This window comes from Vigna unguiculata, chromosome 7 (assembly GCF_037176805.1).
Source record: "Vigna unguiculata cultivar grain cowpea cultivar isolate G323 ecotype 2 chromosome 7, ASM3717680v1, whole genome shotgun sequence".
In the NCBI taxonomy this organism is placed as follows: domain Eukaryota; kingdom Viridiplantae; phylum Streptophyta; class Magnoliopsida; order Fabales; family Fabaceae; genus Vigna; species Vigna unguiculata.
The window spans coordinates 41,691,873-41,708,937 of NC_140798.1; the positions used below are offsets into that span (position 1 = coordinate 41,691,873).

The following is a 17,065-nucleotide window of genomic DNA, read 5'->3' on the forward strand; positions in this document are numbered from 1 at the left end:
TGTTTATTTAATTATTATTATTATTATAAAATAATGATATTATGATCTTTTTTAATATTATTTTATATTATTTAATTCTTATAGTGATTTTGTTAATAATAAATAACCAGCAATGGAGCATATATGGAACAATCACAAAAAAAATAGGATGACATTAAAGCATAAATGAAAAAATGAAAAAAGAAAAAAAGTGAAAATCCTAGGCAACAACCAACGAAAATTCAATCTGCATCAACCCGTTTCATTCTGTTTACACTGTTCGGACCTGAATATTGTGAGTGGATTGGGACCTCCATATGGGTTGTTTGCCACTTTGTACCAGTGCTACTTCTTCTCCTGCTTTCACCATTCCTTGCTTCTGCATATGGAAACAAAAAGAATGATCATAAGAAAACTAAATAAAAAGGAAAAACTACAACCCTGTGAACCTTTTTTGGCCTCAAAAAAAACATCCTCTTATATCCAAGTGAAACTAGACTCAAATCCCTTATAGATTTGTGACTTGTGAATAGAAGAAGTGATCAATAGAAAAAAATCCGACAAAGGATGACCAATCAAATTTCTCATTAGTCATCAACAAAGTTGGTAGTTAAATATGAAACAGGTAGTTAACTACTCTGAGCCTGTTTACATGCTTATATACTATTTCAATCACTGAAGATATCCTTCTAATATTACCTGCAGCAGATCCAGGGCTCTAGTGAAAGTCTCTTCGGCATCTTCAGAGAATTTCATGTAAATTGGACAGACTCCTTGATACAAAGCCAACCTTTGTTGTGTCCTCTTTCTGCATGGTCAGCAAAATGAGGTCATGGTTTTCAATTGAATTATATATTCCAATTTAAGAAATCAGATTCACAGACATCCAATTAAGAAAATGAGAAAAAAAAATTATTAAGGAAATATATTGATAAATGACAACAGTAGAACACAAATACCCAAAAAAACTTGGGCACAGATGCAATTGGCTACTTCTGGTAGAAGAAACAACTTCTTAGTAAGTTTTAAAAAGTTCTTTCAGAGGCAGGAAAAACGGATTTCCAAACAGGCTATAAATTAGTTTACTAACTACCTAGTACATTCTGCAACTTCAAAAGTAAACTGTTTTTCGTATGGTCGGAAGAGAGAAAGCGACAAAGGAACTTACTGATCTGTGAAAGCAAATATCGTGCCTGAAGGTCTGTAGTGGCTCAGTAGGATAGCCATGAAGCCTGATCTGGTGAAGACAACAGTTGAGGTTCCGAGGGTATTAGACATCATGGTTGCATGATAAGCAAACATCTCACTCGTGTGGTTCTACTCAGCACAAAAAATATCACATTTCAGTACCAACATAGAATTAGAACATAATGGTTAAAATTAAGCAGAGTCATTAAGTTTAAATTTCAAACCTTGAATACGTTGCCAATATTAGGTGGCAATTGACCACCAGTTATAGTGGCTTCTGTCCGTAATGCTACAGTGTGCATTACTTTCACAGCTTTCAGTGGGAACCTGCATTATAATGAATGTAGTTATTATATACTCACATTCAATGAATGTTACCTTTAGATTACTCTTCCATGTCACTAAGTAGACTGCTACAAATGAAACCACATATTGACACTCCAGCATGTAAAATCACAATATCAACTCTCAACTATAACACCATTAAAAACTAATTTTTCAAGGTACCACCAATTTGTTGTGATATTAGTAAGAACTCCAATAGGAGAATATCAGGTTATTTGGACAATTCAAGGCATAGAACTAGTACTTACTTTCCATGAGCTGTTTCCCCAGAAAGCATTATTGCGTCAGAACCTTCTCTAACAGCAATTGCAATATCAGATACCTCAGCTCTGGTTGGTGTCGGGTGAACAATCATGCTTTCCAGCATATTTGTTGCCACAATAACGGCCTTTCCCATGCTTCGGCATATGCTGATTATCTCTTCCTGCATTACCAGGCATTATTGATGAAGAACTCAAATTCATGTCCAGTTATGGAAGCAATATGCAATAATTTTCTTTACCATTAACTCATTTCTGTTTAAAAGGATTTTTACCTGCAAAAGTGGAACTTCTTCAATAGGGAGCTCTGCACCAAGATCTCCTCTTGCAACCATGGCCTAAACAGGATGCCAAAAGTAGACAGTTCAATATCAACAAATACTAAACTAATGCTCCAAAAATTTAATACACTACCTCTAAGAAAAATACTCAATGCTAAAGATTTATGCTTTTACAATATGAGCTAAATCATTTGTACTCCCAAAATCAAGAAGTAACCATAGTGAGAAAAAAAATATAAGGATTAGATTAACACCCCATCAGATGCTGTAATAATTGAATGCAAGTTTGGGATAGAGTCTGCACTTTCAATTTTTACAATGACGTGTATATCAGCATCACAGCCTGCAGTGTTGAGTGGACAATTTATCATATTTCAAAATAATTAGAGAAATTAATCGGATGGACTAACTAAAAAATTACAGTTATCTTGAATATTTACTTTTCAAATAATTCTTCAGTTCATGAACTACTTGTGCATCCTTCACAAAAGAAACAGCATAGAAATCAACTTTGTTATCCACTCCAAATTTAATGTCATCCCAATCCTTCTCTGCAACAAAACAACAAAAATATTATGTATTTGAGAAATCAACATAATATTAATCTTCGTTCAGTAGCCATAACCCATCCACATGGATAGCCATGTAGAAAAAGATAGACAAATATTTAAAAAATATATATGTCAAGAATGGAAATAGTAATCCCAAATCTAACCAGTTATGGAAGGCAGTGTTGCACTTTTTCCTCTAACATTCAAATGTCTCCTTGACTTGAGCTCTCCTCCATCAACAACTTCACATTTCACAGAATCCTCTGTCTTAGACTTCACGACCAAAGACATCATACCACCTACATCATACACAACAGGAGACACCACTGACTCAGTATTAACTCTTCCCGAGATAAATAGGCAAATTAAGATATCGTCCACCAACAATTAAACATATAATAAGTGTGTTTGGAAAGTGACTTGAGCAGTTTATAAGGTACTTTAATTAGCTTATAAGCTTGGTTGGTACACAAGCTTATTCTAGTAACTTATAGTTTATTAAGAAATACCATCAACAAGAAGCATGTCCCCCACTTCCACATCATTGACAAAATCATCATAGTTCACGCTAACACAATCTGCAGTTCCAACACCTCTCCGGATGGTAAAAGTGAATTCCTGCCCAGGTGTTAATACAATTGGTTGAGGCAAATCCCCGCTCCTAACTTCAGGACCCTGAAAACATAGAAAACGAATTATCATGGAAATATGGTATGAACAAAGTATCCTTAGAAACAGCAGTGGATTGAAGGAGGAACTTAGGCATTACCTTGGTATCAAGCATAATTGCAATGGCATTGTCCTTGGATTGAGCATTATATTCTTTAACCAAATCAATAACTTTCTGATGAGAAGCATGGTCTCCATGAGACATATTCATACGGGCGACATTCATCCCAGCCTCAGCCAGCTTCCAGATCATTTCCCTGGTGTTGGTAGAAGGACCAATGGTGCAAACAATCTTTGTCTTCCTCCTAAACGTTGGTTTGGACCACATTCCAACCGCAATGTCACCAAGTTGCTGCATCCCTCGCAACTGCTGCAACTCCTCCTCGATCTGTTCACCGCAACACTAAATGGGTTACAACTCAACCATTTCCGCAAGCACCAGCCATTGCTTTATGAAAAATACTCACCATACACTCACGTTCACTTCTATCTGATTTCCACCCAATTTTCTTCTGATTCATATCTTCATTTTCTATCCATCACTTACCATATTTATCACTTTTCTTACTTAAAAAAAAAAAAAATACTCACCATGAACTCACTTTCTCTGCCGTCTCATCTAAACCCAATTTTCTTTTCATGCCCCTCTTCATTTATATGACATCATTTATCCACGAATTTAGGTTTCAAACGGACTCAATTGAAAAACCTTACTCTAAGTGAGTGTTCCTCCATTTCTATATACTATTTTGGCCATATACCTACTCATTGAATGGATCTCCAACCCTTTATCTCTCTACATTCTCTTCTTTCTTCCTATCTCTCTTCCTTCCACCCAAATCCACCATGCTTTTAGGTGGAAGTTTCTCATTACTCTACTTCCATTTCAGGTCTTTCCATCCAAAACAACAAATTTTCTAACTTCCCCATCACATATTTCACAGCAACAGAGGGAAAAGTACAGTGTGAGAGAGAAAAAGCACAAACCTTAGAATCATCCGCGGGTGACACGGGGACAACTTCAGCCGGTGCAGATTTCCTCGCATTGACGCGGCAACTGGGGTAGCGAACTTTGCAGCGGTTTTTACTTTGTTGTGGTAACACTTTCGAAGCAAAAGTTGGAGGCTTCAACGATGTTGGCGGCCTGTGGAGTGCAGATCCCGAGGTGGGGCGCGTGAGGGAGGAGTGAATGGATCGAGTAGCAACAACCTGAGACATTTTTGCACAGAGAGAGGGTAATGGAGTGTGTGAAGAAGGTACAAAGGCTAAAAGGGTGAAGAAGAAGAAGGTGCAGTTAAAGGATTGGAGAAATCGCCGTTGTATTGGGCAAAGGTAGACAGGTATAATGTGGAGGGGCCGATAACAAGACAGAAGACATAAAACCAATCTTCGGTTTTATCGAATTGACCACTGTCGTGTTTGCTCCCATAAACTAAACACACTTTTGAAAGCGAGTAATCTAAGTGCGATTCTTATTATTTTAACATCTTTCTTTAGATGCTCACTGTTGTATGATTCATTACTACAATAGATACGTGTTATCACAGAAAAGACACAAGAAAGACGAGAATATCCTTTGTATCCTCATTTCTTGGAGTATTTAATAAACTGTTAGTGTATTATAACTAACTTGCCTAAGACTAAGACCCGTGGTACCGGTACGCACGCGTTTTTTTTTTTAATTAAATAATATAATAATTATTATATTTAAATAAATAAGTTATATATATATATATATATATATATATATTAATTGTTAGATTTATATATAGTAAATAAATGTGATATTGACATAAAAATTTTAATAATTTTAAAAAATATATATTATTATGTTCTAACATATATTAAAAAAAATTATATAGAAATTTTTAATATTAAAATGTATAATAATAATTAAATTGATGTATAATTATTAATTTAAGAAATGACAAAATAAATATAAGTTATTGTTACAAATTTGAAGTTTAAATTTAGATCTTAAATGTATGAACTTAAAACATGATGATAATAAGATGTTATTCATTACATTATATTTAGAAAATATGTCAATAAATTTGATGGATTATTATGTATTTGATAATTTCGTAGTTGTGAAGCTTTATTTGGAAAAATTGATTACATATAGCCATGGTTGTTAAAAAATAATAACAAAAACTAATGTATTTTTCAATGTAATATACTGTTTTTTTTTTAGTTTGATGTTTAATATTTTTTTATATTTAAATGCATTTATGAATAGTGTGATATATAATAATAATAATATCAATGTAATGATTAAAATGTACACAATTTTGGGTAACATGAAAATAAATACTTAAATTAAATGGTTAATCATTATAATTATTCAATATTAATTATTCATATTTAATTAATTATTATTAATATTTTGTTTGGATTTAAGGATGATTTTTTGAGAATGATAAAAAAACATTTTAATAGATAAAATTGTAAGATGACTAAATTATCTATGTAATAAAAATTATTATTATTGTTAATATTATTAATTTGGTATGATTAATATAAATGTATTTATATTATTATTTTTATATTTTTCATTGTTATTACAATTTTATATTATTAATATTATAATTTTTGATTATCATATAAATTTATTTATATTATTATATTATTATTACTTTTTATTATTAATATTAATAATTTTTTATTATTAAGATATAAATTTGTTTATGTCATTATCATATATCATTATTATTATTTAATAAATATATTTTAATTATTATTATGTAAATTAATTAAAATGTATATTTATGATATTCAATTTGGAATTTATTTTATTTTATATAACTATCTTTACATATTTATTTAAAACATCAAGTTACACTTTCTTATATAATATAATCATTTTAAATCTGAAAATACATTTTGGATTAATCCAAAAAGCACTTAAAAATATATATTATATTTAAATTAATCTTAATAATAGTAAATTAGTATCTTTACTATTAAATAAAATATAATGAATCTAGACAAGAAAAATATTCGTATAAAAATAACTTTGAAATATTAGATGAAATTATTTTGGTTGGTCTTCATTTGATCGGTACTTTCATATGAAGTTGATATATTTAATGAGCAAATTATGATATTATCATTAAAATATTTTAATTACTCTGAATAATATTAATAGTAATTGAAATTGAAAGGTGCAGAAAGCAATGACAAAGATGCCAATAGAAAAAGCCAGTTGGCAAACCACTGTAATAGCCCGTTATCAAAGCCCACCCAAATACCAAAGAAAATAAACGACATCGTTTTGTTCTGTTAGCAAACTACAGTGAAAGCCAACAGCACAGAAGCAAAAAAGTTAAACGGCGCCGTTTTCTTGCTTACGCTCAAAAGCGCGGGAAGTTTTCCCGCCATTCTTCAACAAAACACCACTCAATTCAACTCAAACCTTGTTTTAGATCCCAAAACTGCACAGTCTCTCTAATTCCGTCATCACCATGGACACTGAAGGCTTATCAGTAATCTGCGCCGGTCTCGGAACCGTCGAAGAGGACAATGAAGGCAACCGAGTTGGCTTTACCAAAGGCGAATACTGTCTTGGTACGGTTCTCTTGCATTTTCAATATCCCCTTTTCATTTTCTTTTGTTTTTCATCTGATTTCGATTTGATGATAATTTCCGGTTCCTCACCACTCACATTTGTTACCAATTACCAGATAACCTGAAAGATTTGCTGCGGTTTCTGAGGCGAGACGATCCCCAAACGCGCGATGTCTTCAAGCAAGTTTGCAAATGGAACATAGTTTCTAAGTATTTGATTCCCACCATCGAGCTTTATCACGAAGATCGCAACTTGCTTTTGAATTCAGGTTTTCCTTGAATTTATATATATTTATTGAATTTACTGATTAAAGCGTGTCTGGGTTTTGATTCGTCTGTATTTGTCTTGTTTTTCCTCAGTAAAGGTACTGGTGTTTCTTACGATGCCGGTTGAGCCTTCTTCCACGGATATACCTCAACAGTTGGAGTATCTATGGGGTTTGAAGTCTGCTGTGACGAACAGTGATGTCGCTGCAGTGATAGTTTCCTTTCTAGAGAGGCCGCTTGAGAATCTGGAACGGTGAGTGGGTGCAAACACAATGAGTTTTTCGGTGTATCGAGTGCGAATGGAAAAAAATGCTCATGTGTGTTTTAAATTGTTTGTGTACAGGGACACATTTAGCGAGGATGATTGGAAACTAGTCCAGCTTGTGCTTACATTATTTAGAAATATTCTGGCTGTTCAAGAAATTCCGTTGCACCAGAAGTCAGGAGGACTAGCGTGTCAGTTTCTATCTCTGAGAGACCGGTTTCTGGAGCTTTTGTTTCGCGAGAATGTAATGGATATAATCTTGGTTATTACTCAATATGTTGGTGGTTCTAATGCTTATCTCCGTCAAGATAACTTGCTTCTACTAGAAATTTTCCATTACATTTTCATGGGTCAGGACCCGGAGTTAATTATCAGGGCACATTCGAAGGGATCAAAGGTTAGTCCTCCTCATAGTGACTAATGTCTTTTCTTGTCAAGCTGGTTAGGAGCATCCTACTTATTTACATTATTATTTTCTGAATGTGCTTTGCTAACATCACTTGCATGGTATGTTGGAATGTGTTAAGATCTCCTCATTCTAACTTCTCCCATATAGTGCTTTTATAATTTTATTAGGTCAATTACATTTTTGTAAAATCCTTTTTAGGCAGATGAAGATCCCCAGGCTTCTCTCAATAGTCTCCACCAGTTAATCTTGGAAGAGGAAAAGAAGAGAAAAAATAGTACTAAGATCAACAATCTTAGTAGACATTCGCAATTTAGTGGAACATTTTCTCGGCTTACAATGGTACTACTTTTTTTCCCTGCTTGTGCTTTTATGTGGGTGGACTTGAGTGATAATTGCTGTCTCTATTTGGTAGGATGGTTCCAAGGCAGTAGTTAAAGGAAATCCTAATTCTTCTCATAATGTGCTGCTTAAAGCACACAATGTCACTAGGGGTCCCACCAAAAGAATTGCGTGGGATCATCCAAGGTTGCCTTCAACAAAGGATAAGATATTGGAGCTGCTTCACGGATTTGTGAATCAGTTTCTTTCTGGGGGATACAATGGTATGCCTTTTGTTCTCAAATAATTTCTATTATTTGCAAATATATTTATTTCTTTTGGTTTCTACCTGTAAAGTGAAAAGTAATCCCACAGCAATTTGAACCTGTATCAGTTTTGATGCAATCCATCCGTGAAGATATCGCAAAGGAACATCCCTCAATTCAAAGAAGTGATGTTGTTGTTTTCTTTCAAGTGGCTGAATTTGTCACTGCGTTTCAGTTTTACAAATGTTCAGCTTCTAAGGTGAGAGTGATAGTATGATAATTTCATATCTCAGCATACGTTTCTCTTGACCTCTTTCAAGCTGCAATACTTAACATTGCCCCTTTATTAGAGGTATTAAATGCAGATTTTTAAGAATTCATGGTCTGGAACAGCAAGAATTTCTGATTAATCTGAATGTTGGGAGTTTTATAGATTCTCCTTGCGTATTTAGTTGTTTTCCAGTTACTTATAAATTAGAATGTAGCATAAGTAGTTGTAATTTTAGTTTCTCAAACGATGTCGAAGCAAACTTTTTCCTGTAATGATTTTGTTTGTAGGCCTTACAATTTATGGCACATAATGGCTATCTGTTAGTGAATAGTAAGCGATAATGACTACTATTTATATACACACCACAATCAAAGAAATAACAAAACGATAAAATGGTTGGTTTCTTTACTTGAATTTTGTGGGTTTATTATTTTCTGACCTATGATTCATCAAGGTGAAAATAGCTAGTCATTACTCATGTGCAAAATGATAAGCTGGCAAAAAAAATATTTGGCTGGACAAATGGAAATGAACAAAAATATCAAATAAAATTAACAGAATTTGTTGTTCTCATTTTTGTGTGAGTTATTACTTTCTGCTTTATTTGTAAATAGCATACCTGTGATTTTTCAATCTACAATTGAGAAATGTTGTCATTCTTATACATGTTCTCATCTTCATTAAACCAAGGAGGGAGGAGACACATTTGAGACTTTTGGTGATAAAGATGCAGTTACCTCAGATTTCAGTGGTCAAATTTGTGGTCCAATTGCAGCATCCCTGAATGAGGCAATGTTTCAAATGGTCATTTCACAGTGGCGGCATGCCTATGATGGTCTAAAGGAAACAAATGACCACCAGTTTCTATCTGCAGCTGGTTCTCTTTTGAAAAACATGGTAATATGAACTACAAAATATTAATATGTTCTGTTTTTTCTTTCATGTTACTACATCAACTTCCTCTCCCTTTTATATTCGTGCTCTCATTTTTAGCTTAGGTTCTTAGGACTGTAAATATATCGTAAAGCTAGATCAGTTCTACAAACGGTTTTGCTTTATCAATCACCATCTCATTCCATGGCTCCCACTTTTATCTATTATTGTTTTGAATAATTTTACAAATCATGGTATTTCCGCAAGAATGACTTCAATAACTCCATCCCTGTGCATAACCTCATTAAATGTTTCCTAATTTCCATTTTTTTATTTTTCAGATTCGCATGCTGGATTTGATACTTAAATTGTTGCCTGAAGACTCAAAGGAGCCACAAACAGCTCGCATCCTTCTGTACAAGTTAACTTATGATCAGACCGAGGAAGGGATGACACAATTCCTATTGAATTTGATGAAAAACTTTGACACCCACAAGCAACCAAAAAGGTTTGACCTCGTTATTCTATAAAAAACAAATTCACATTCATTAATTATGAACATATATGGACTGTTTTTTTTTTTGTGTATTAAACTTGTTCCTTAGCGGCTCTCTGGTCCTAAAATGCTATTCAAAGGACATCTATTGATCACTTACTAGTTGTCTTTTTAGTTCATAGATCATGCAAAAATTAACACATTACATACTCTACTGGTGAATGCGTCAATTGTTAGAAAGCTAAGTACGCCGAGCAGCATTGTGTTAAACAGTGGAAAAGTATTTCTGTCCAGCTAAATAAATTTCTCTTTTTGCAATCAGCTCAAATAATATGCACTTTTCAATTCAAAAGCAGTGTGCAAAATTGTCTATTATGGGAGGAATCCAATTGTGGTCATACGTGAGTTCAACGATAATAGTTATTTTATGCATGTCTTTGTTGTGAGTTTGTGTATAGCCGCATGGTTCTTTCTTTGCTGCCATATTTATGAATTCTGTTTCCTGTCAGTGATCTTTCAGATTTGCTAGAAATCATTCATAAGGTTGTAAAGCTGATGGATAGTCTTCAGTCTCGAGGAACATTGAGGGTAAGCTGAAACTTGTGTCTGTCTGTCAAGAGTTAGTTATATTTGAAATAGTTCACTGATATCAGAACAAACAAGGAAAGATGCCTGTAATCACTTTAACACTAATGCTTAGCAATTGAACTTCATATGCAATACCTCACTTGTTTATATTGATTTAAATTTCACATTTAAATGTAATATCTTTTGCTTCCGTGGGCTTTGTTGGAGATGAATAAAGCTGATAACGAGCCTTCACTAATAGCTCGAATTTTTAGTTATTTTGACATTAATAATGTAATATGTGGGTATGTAAAAAATCTGTTGCAGAGCATACTGTCTAAAGATTTTACTACATTTTTAAAATTTTTTCTACTTTATATCTTCTAATTCAAGGTGTCGAGAAAATCAAGGAAAGTGAAAAAGAAAAAAATTCCAGCAGGAACGGAATCAGGAGACAAACTGACTGGAGATAATTCTTGCATTCAAAATGAAACGGGCATCTCAACTGTCAATCAATCAGCAGAAAATAAACTACTGCAGGAATGTCTACCAAATTCAAATCCCACTCCAAATCCCACCGGGGAGGATGTTACCGTTGGTGATAATGAACATGAAAAACATGTTGAGGAAGATGAGAACTCCCGAGTTGAGTTGGGACCAATGGAAGCCACGTATCCTGAACATGTTAGTGAGGACATGTTGGATGGTACTAATGATTATTCTGAAGATGAGCAACTAAATGCAATTAATGAAGTTGATTTCAAGGTTTCAACGCTTGTCTCTGCCTTTGCAAATCACAGTATCATTCAGAAATTGTGCTGGTTGCTCAAGTTTTATAAGAGCAATTCCCTTGCTACAAATCATTACATAATAAGCATGTTGCGGAGAATAAGTGATGATCTTGAACTCCAACCTATGTTTTACCAGGTCAAAGTCCAGCAAGCATTCCATCTTAAATGAGATTGTGTAGTTTTTGAATATGGTTGCTGAATACTATTTATTGATCTTGTTGACATACTCTTGCAGTTGTCGCTGCTCACAACATTTTATGACATCCTGGTTGAACAAAAGTCGTGTCCCTGCGAGGATTATGCAGATATAGTTGATTTCCTGAATTGTTTGGTCAGAAAGATGCTAAAGAAAATGAAAAAACAACCCCTCTTGTTTGTAGAAGTCCTTTTCTGGAAGTCTCGAAGGGAATGTCATTACATGAATGCGGAATATTTGTTGAGCGAGCTTGGTCATTTGAAGAAAGAAAGTACAAAGTGGAATAATACTCCACAAGATGAAGACGTTGGTCTATCCCCAGCGAAGGCGTGGACTCGTAGAAGCATAGCTGATGCACTTGGTGAGGATGAGGCTGATGTTTTGATTACTCATGACTCAGGATATCAAAAGTAAGATAAATATCTCAAACCTTGGTTGTAAGCTTCTTGCGTTAGATTTTGAACTTTCTATATGTTTTGGGAAATATGTTGGCGACACTGAGATGGCCATTTTTAGAAGTGGTACCAATTTTCAAATTAGGCTTGTTGTTTAATTGGTTCATAATTATATTTTTGACCAAGATAAAGGTAGATATACTGCAAAGAATTATCTGTACTTTGAAAGGGAGGAAAAAATAGACGGAAGAGATACTAAAACTTTGTAATTGAACTACATAATGAACAGAGTCCATTTTATGTAAGTTAATAACAATAAAATACAAATAATTATTGGAAACTTTATTCCTATGTACATGATATGCGATAAAATCAAATTAATCAGATACCCCTCCCTACTATTATTATAAACTTTTTAATTAAATAAGAAAATAAGTAATAAAATGTAGAAGAGTTCCTATGAGATAACATAGGATGCTATAAAGTATTCTATGATGATACCGTTGAGTATTTCCCACATTTTCTAACTGAGACTACTCTCGTTTTCTTTTGGTGCTAGCAATGGCAAAGATGATCATAAGTATGTTTACAACTTTTCATCAATTTTTTCTTGGGATTTTGTAGTTTCTGATACCTGGTTCACTTGGATTTAACAGTGGTGAGGAGCAATTGATGGAAGACGATTCTCAAATAGTTCCACGGAGAAGGAAAAAACTTATTCTTGATGGTGATTTGGAAGGACAAATTAAGAATCTCTATGAAAAGTAGGTTTAATCAGATCAAACCTTTGTGTGAACTTTGGAGCATGGTTTAATGTAGAGCCTTGTCAGAAAGAAATTCACTTTTATTTCTTTAATTTTTTTTACATCATCTGTGCAAACATAGTTGGAGTAAGCATGATAGATTAATTCATAGCTTTTCAATTTTCTCTCTCATACTTGAAGGAGTAAACATGATAGGTTAATTCATAGCTTTTCAATTCTCTCTCTCATACTTGAAGGAGTAAACATGATAGGTTAATTCATAGCTTTTCAATTCTCTCTCTTGCATATAGATTTTAGTCTTTCTTTTCACTAACGGTTCTTGCTTTGATTATTTTAGATTCAAAGATGACAGACATTGCAGTCGCCGAATAGCTGAAGTGTTAGATCCAGATGGTAAAATTTCACCTGCTCAAATTTCCAATACGTTAAAAAGATTAGGTCTAGCAGTTGCACGTAGGAGAACGATTGGTGATAACAATGCTGAAGGACCTTTGTCTACTAGCCCCAATCAATTAGATGCTGACACAACAATGGGAGATACCAATCATAAATCAGTGAATCTGGAAGGAAGCCAGTTTGTTCAACACCTGTATGTTTGTATTGAACTCTGATATGCTTATTAAGTATTACTGGTATTTTTTTTCTATTAAATTTCTGTTCCTCCGAGAAGTGAAACGTTGTCACTATTCTTCATCCTAATTCAACATTTTTTACATACGTTCTGATGCTCGAATATGTTGAGGTGTTCTCTGAATTTGAGTTCAATTCCATATATACAGGCAAAAAAAGAAGAGACTCCGTGCTTTCAATGAAGATCAGGAAGCTCTGATAAAAGTTCTATATGAGCAGTGAGTACTGCTTGGCTGCCTTGCATTTGGTCTGTCTCAGTATCTAACTGAGAATGGTTCAACGGATGGTTAATATGTTCTTTGAATTTTCTATATTATACGCTGAGGGTGACAAATAGCAGAGGGATTGAACATACGAATTTACTGGGTTGTTATTTCTGCAGATTCAAGGACCATAGAAGATGTAGTTACATGATAGCCAATGCACTTGATGAGGATGGTAAATTCACTCCTGCCCAAGTCTCTCGAAAACTTAAGCAGCTTGGTTTATCACTACCTCAGAAGAAGAGTTCTAAAGGCAAAATGCATCTAAAAGGTGTAGATGTCATGGATAGTTCAAATGATAGGATGGATGAATCTGAAGATGAGACATTGATATCATTGGTAAAAAGGTAATTTTGTGTTTGCGGTTTTGGTCTGTAGTTTTACAAAGCTGAGGCATTAATACTTCTTCATGTTTGCAAAATAATATCCACTCATTGGCATGTGTAACTTCCAGAAAGCCATGGTCCATCTTAATGGATACACTGTTCAAATTTTATACATAAATATATGCTTCAGCTGAATTTTAGTACTTTGCCAAATGCAAGGTTTTTTCTGCCCGGATGAATGAATCTCTTCTAGCTCTTCTTGGTTTAACTATTGTTCCATGTTTATATGATTTTAGGAAGAAAGTCGACAATGACAATATATCAAGGGAACAATCACATGGGCAAACCAGTGAGGATAGATTGTCAACAGATGATTCGGATGACGAAATGCTCAGCTCTGTTATCAAGTAATGTTCATTTGCCTTTCCGTTTGTAAGATCACTAGTTTACTAATCAATGATATCATAAATAATGTCAGGATTTAGTTTAACCTGTTGATTCTACTGGCTCCTGGTACTATATGCTTTAACTTGAAAAAAATGATGGATTTGTCTAGTATATCAACAATTCTGTTTCATTTGGAGTATAACTATCTTTTATTTAATTTAGGAAGAAAATAAATAGCAAGGTATCAGCTGAGAAATTACTTGCACCTATCAGTGAGGATACATCATCAAGAGAGGATTCTGATGATGAAATACTCGACTCTGTTCTCAAGTAAATATTCCATGCTTCAACTTTTCTTTTCTTGGATATAATTGATCAATGATAGGGACACAATTTTGTAAATCTGGAATTTAGTTTGAACTGTGTATTTTGTTTGTGAAATCTTCTTACAATGCTAGTTAAGTTTGTATCTAAGGGTTTCTCTTGTTAATTTCTTAAAATCAATTACCCATTTATACAGCTCTTAACCACTTCTAACTTTAGTTGTCATATTCCTGCACCATTCATACCATATTTAATTTTCTTTATGTTCTTATCGGTTCAATTTCTGGGTGTAGAAGAACTGGACGATCCTTTCTTAAATCAAAGCAAGATGAGCTTGAAAATAGTTTCTTAAAATCAATCACAATCACACTGTATACCACAACTCCTTACCACTTATAGTTTTAGTTGTCATATTCTGGTACCATTCATACCATATTTGATTTTGTCTATGTTCTTATTGGTGCCATTTATGGATATAGAAGAACTGGAAGATCCTTTCTTAAATCAAAGCAAGACGAGCTTGAAAATATGCAAGTTCAGCAGAGAATAATGGGCGATGATCACCTTAATGGAGGCATATCAGAGGTTATCGAAATGTATGTCTTTGTACTCGGTGTCATTTTTTTATTTTTGGTAATATGGTCTAATAGCACATTTTTGGCACTTAGTGGGAAAAGACATTTTGTTGCAATGCACACTTTTGCTAGTTGGGTGATTTTGGGCTGACAATTGAGTTTATCATTTTTTTTTGGGTATTTGGCCTATTTGTTGAAATGTAAATTGTTGTAGCATTTGTAGTTATTAAGATGTAAATAAGAAACAATGGGTGTTTCTCCTAAATTATTGGCCTTATAGAAACTACAAGGATACATCTCTTGCCTCTCTGCATTTAACAAAATATCAAGTTAAATAGTAGAAGTCAGTGTTTTTGTGCATTGTAGTTAGAGATACTAGTGATTTGAATAGTGTAATTATAGGAATCAGATAGAGATTTATGGATAAGAAGAGGATTTATGATTTTCTTGCTGAAGTTACTCTCTCCATTTTAAATCTTCTATTTTTTTGTAATATAATGGTTATTAAAAGTAACTCGACAATGGCTGTTGTCTAAGGGAAAAAAATGTTGAGATTAATTTACATGAGAACAAGGTCTGAAAGTGACTTGAATTTGAATTGGCAGGGAAAATGTTGTTGATTCCTCCAAAGTAGAATATCAGCAAATGGACGACTTAGCAGATTCAGAGGATGAAGTGGATGGCAGTGCATTTCAGGACAATGCCAGATCCAGAAGGAAGCTTAGAATGGTGATTGATCCGGAGGACGATGACTGAAGGGGGAAAGCTCGATTAGGGTACAGCTTTCTTTATTTTTACAAATATTTTTGTACTTAACCGACTATTTAAAGCTTGGACCCTTCTGGCTCTCGGTTGCTCAAACAGCACACCACCTGAAAAAGTCACGTGTTCATTCGTAGGAAAAATGAAAATGGAACTAGTTGACACTAGATCAAAATGTATAAAATGGCAGAAGGGCTTTCTAGGAATGGCATTACACATAACCTTTTAAAAATACCTCTCCATCTCCTAAGGTTTCTCCAAATTCCTCTACTCCCATAAATTAACTACGGTTTTTGCTGACAACTTAAGTCAAGATATGTGTAAAAACTCCCATTTTATGAATTCACATAAATATCTACCTTTATTGTTTTTCTATCTGAGACTAAAACATCCGTTCCATAAACGTAATTTCTGGCTTGTATTTCTTACCCATCGTTAAAATCCCACATGGTGGTTCCTAAACCTGACACTCTTTTTTCTGTTGCTAGGATTTGATGTAACATTAAGATTGAACTAAATGTTTGTATAACGGACTTCATTATATTTTTATGTGAATAGTTATATTTATATGATCTCGTATTTATAAATATATAAAGAGATTTTTTTTATCCATATTTCAAAATTCTAATTTTATCTTTTAAAATATAATTATTTATTAAATTTTTAAGAATTAATTGTTATTTTAAAAAACATTTTATGAAATTGTTTATTTCTATTCCTTCTCTTCTTTTTCTATTTATTTACTATTATTTTCTCATTTTTCTGATATATTTTAATTTATTTTTAATAAACATAATTTTATTTTATATATTAATTTAATAATATTATAATGTTATCACTTATTAATATAATATTATATATATTTAAAAAATGTATACTAGGTTTATTAAAGATTTTCAAAAGTATGCTATATTTTATAATTTTTTAAAATTTATTTTAATTCAAAAATGAAAGTATTTGAAAAGGTAATAAAAAATTTTAGTTATTTTAAGAATGTTTTTCTTTATTCTGACAGGATCACAGGATTCTTACTACATTAGAATTCAAAGGAAAAAGTGTATAGTATAAATTCTTTAAAAT

General features: G+C 33.2%; 2 protein-coding genes across 5 annotated transcripts; one reads left to right on the plus strand and one right to left on the minus strand.

Moving 5' to 3' along the window:
• Positions 1–124: 124 nt before the first annotated feature.
• On the minus strand, positions 125–4,719 carry LOC114189835 (plastidial pyruvate kinase 2-like). Its single transcript, XM_028078545.1, has 12 exons — positions 4,261–4,719; positions 3,374–3,661; positions 3,114–3,279; positions 2,769–2,903; positions 2,494–2,604; positions 2,308–2,396; positions 2,048–2,110; positions 1,761–1,936; positions 1,392–1,494; positions 1,148–1,296; positions 679–787; positions 125–358 (listed from the first exon to the last, which is right to left on the minus strand). Exons 1-12 carry the CDS (start codon positions 4,489–4,491, stop codon positions 251–253), a joined length of 1,728 nt encoding a protein of 575 aa, XP_027934346.1. The 5' UTR covers positions 4,492–4,719; the 3' UTR covers positions 125–250.
• A 1,962-nt stretch (positions 4,720–6,681) lies between these two features.
• Positions 6,682–16,360, plus strand: ATIM (timeless family protein). Of its 4 annotated transcripts, none has more exons than XM_028078201.2 (20): positions 6,682–6,840; positions 6,957–7,109; positions 7,201–7,360; positions 7,451–7,769; positions 7,980–8,120; positions 8,194–8,383; positions 8,494–8,624; positions 9,327–9,533; positions 9,851–10,017; positions 10,515–10,593; positions 10,966–11,499; positions 11,599–11,969; positions 12,611–12,718; positions 13,056–13,307; positions 13,498–13,566; positions 13,731–13,958; positions 14,234–14,344; positions 14,547–14,654; positions 15,131–15,244; positions 15,829–16,360. In XM_028078201.2, the coding sequence occupies exons 1-20, from the start codon at positions 6,738–6,740 to the stop codon at positions 15,977–15,979; spliced, it is 3,696 nt and encodes a 1,231-aa protein (XP_027934002.1). In that variant the 5' UTR covers positions 6,682–6,737; the 3' UTR covers positions 15,980–16,360. The 4 variants fall into 4 exon arrangements, 3 of the variants coding, with proteins under 3 accessions (XP_027934002.1, XP_027934000.1, XP_027934001.1); XM_028078199.2 differs by having other exon boundaries at positions 6,683–6,840; positions 15,128–15,244; XM_028078200.2 differs by having other exon boundaries at positions 6,683–6,840; positions 9,330–9,533; positions 15,128–15,244.
• Positions 16,361–17,065: the final 705 nt, after the last annotated feature.

What these genes read in the sequence shown, in the direction of transcription:
- ATIM (XM_028078199.2), top strand. Translation starts at nt 6,738, where the DNA reads ATGGACACTGAAGGCTTATCAGTAATCTGCGCCGGTCTCGGAACCGTC. An exon ending in ACCCACAAGCAACCAAAAAG is followed by an intron (nt 10,018 to 10,514) that starts GTTTGACCTCGT and finishes GTTTCCTGTCAG; the next exon opens with TGATCTTTCAGATTTGCTAG. An exon ending in ATTAAGAATCTCTATGAAAA is followed by an intron (nt 12,719 to 13,055) that starts GTAGGTTTAATC and finishes TGATTATTTTAG; the next exon opens with ATTCAAAGATGACAGACATT.
- LOC114189835 (XM_028078545.1), bottom strand. Translation starts at nt 4,491, where the DNA reads ATGTCTCAGGTTGTTGCTACTCGATCCATTCACTCCTCCCTCACGCGC. An exon ending in CAATTATGCTTGATACCAAG is followed by an intron (nt 3,280 to 3,373) that starts GTAATGCCTAAG and finishes CTATGTTTTCAG; the next exon opens with GGTCCTGAAGTTAGGAGCGG. An exon ending in GGACATGCTTCTTGTTGATG is followed by an intron (nt 2,904 to 3,113) that starts GTATTTCTTAAT and finishes TGTATGATGTAG; the next exon opens with GTGGTATGATGTCTTTGGTC.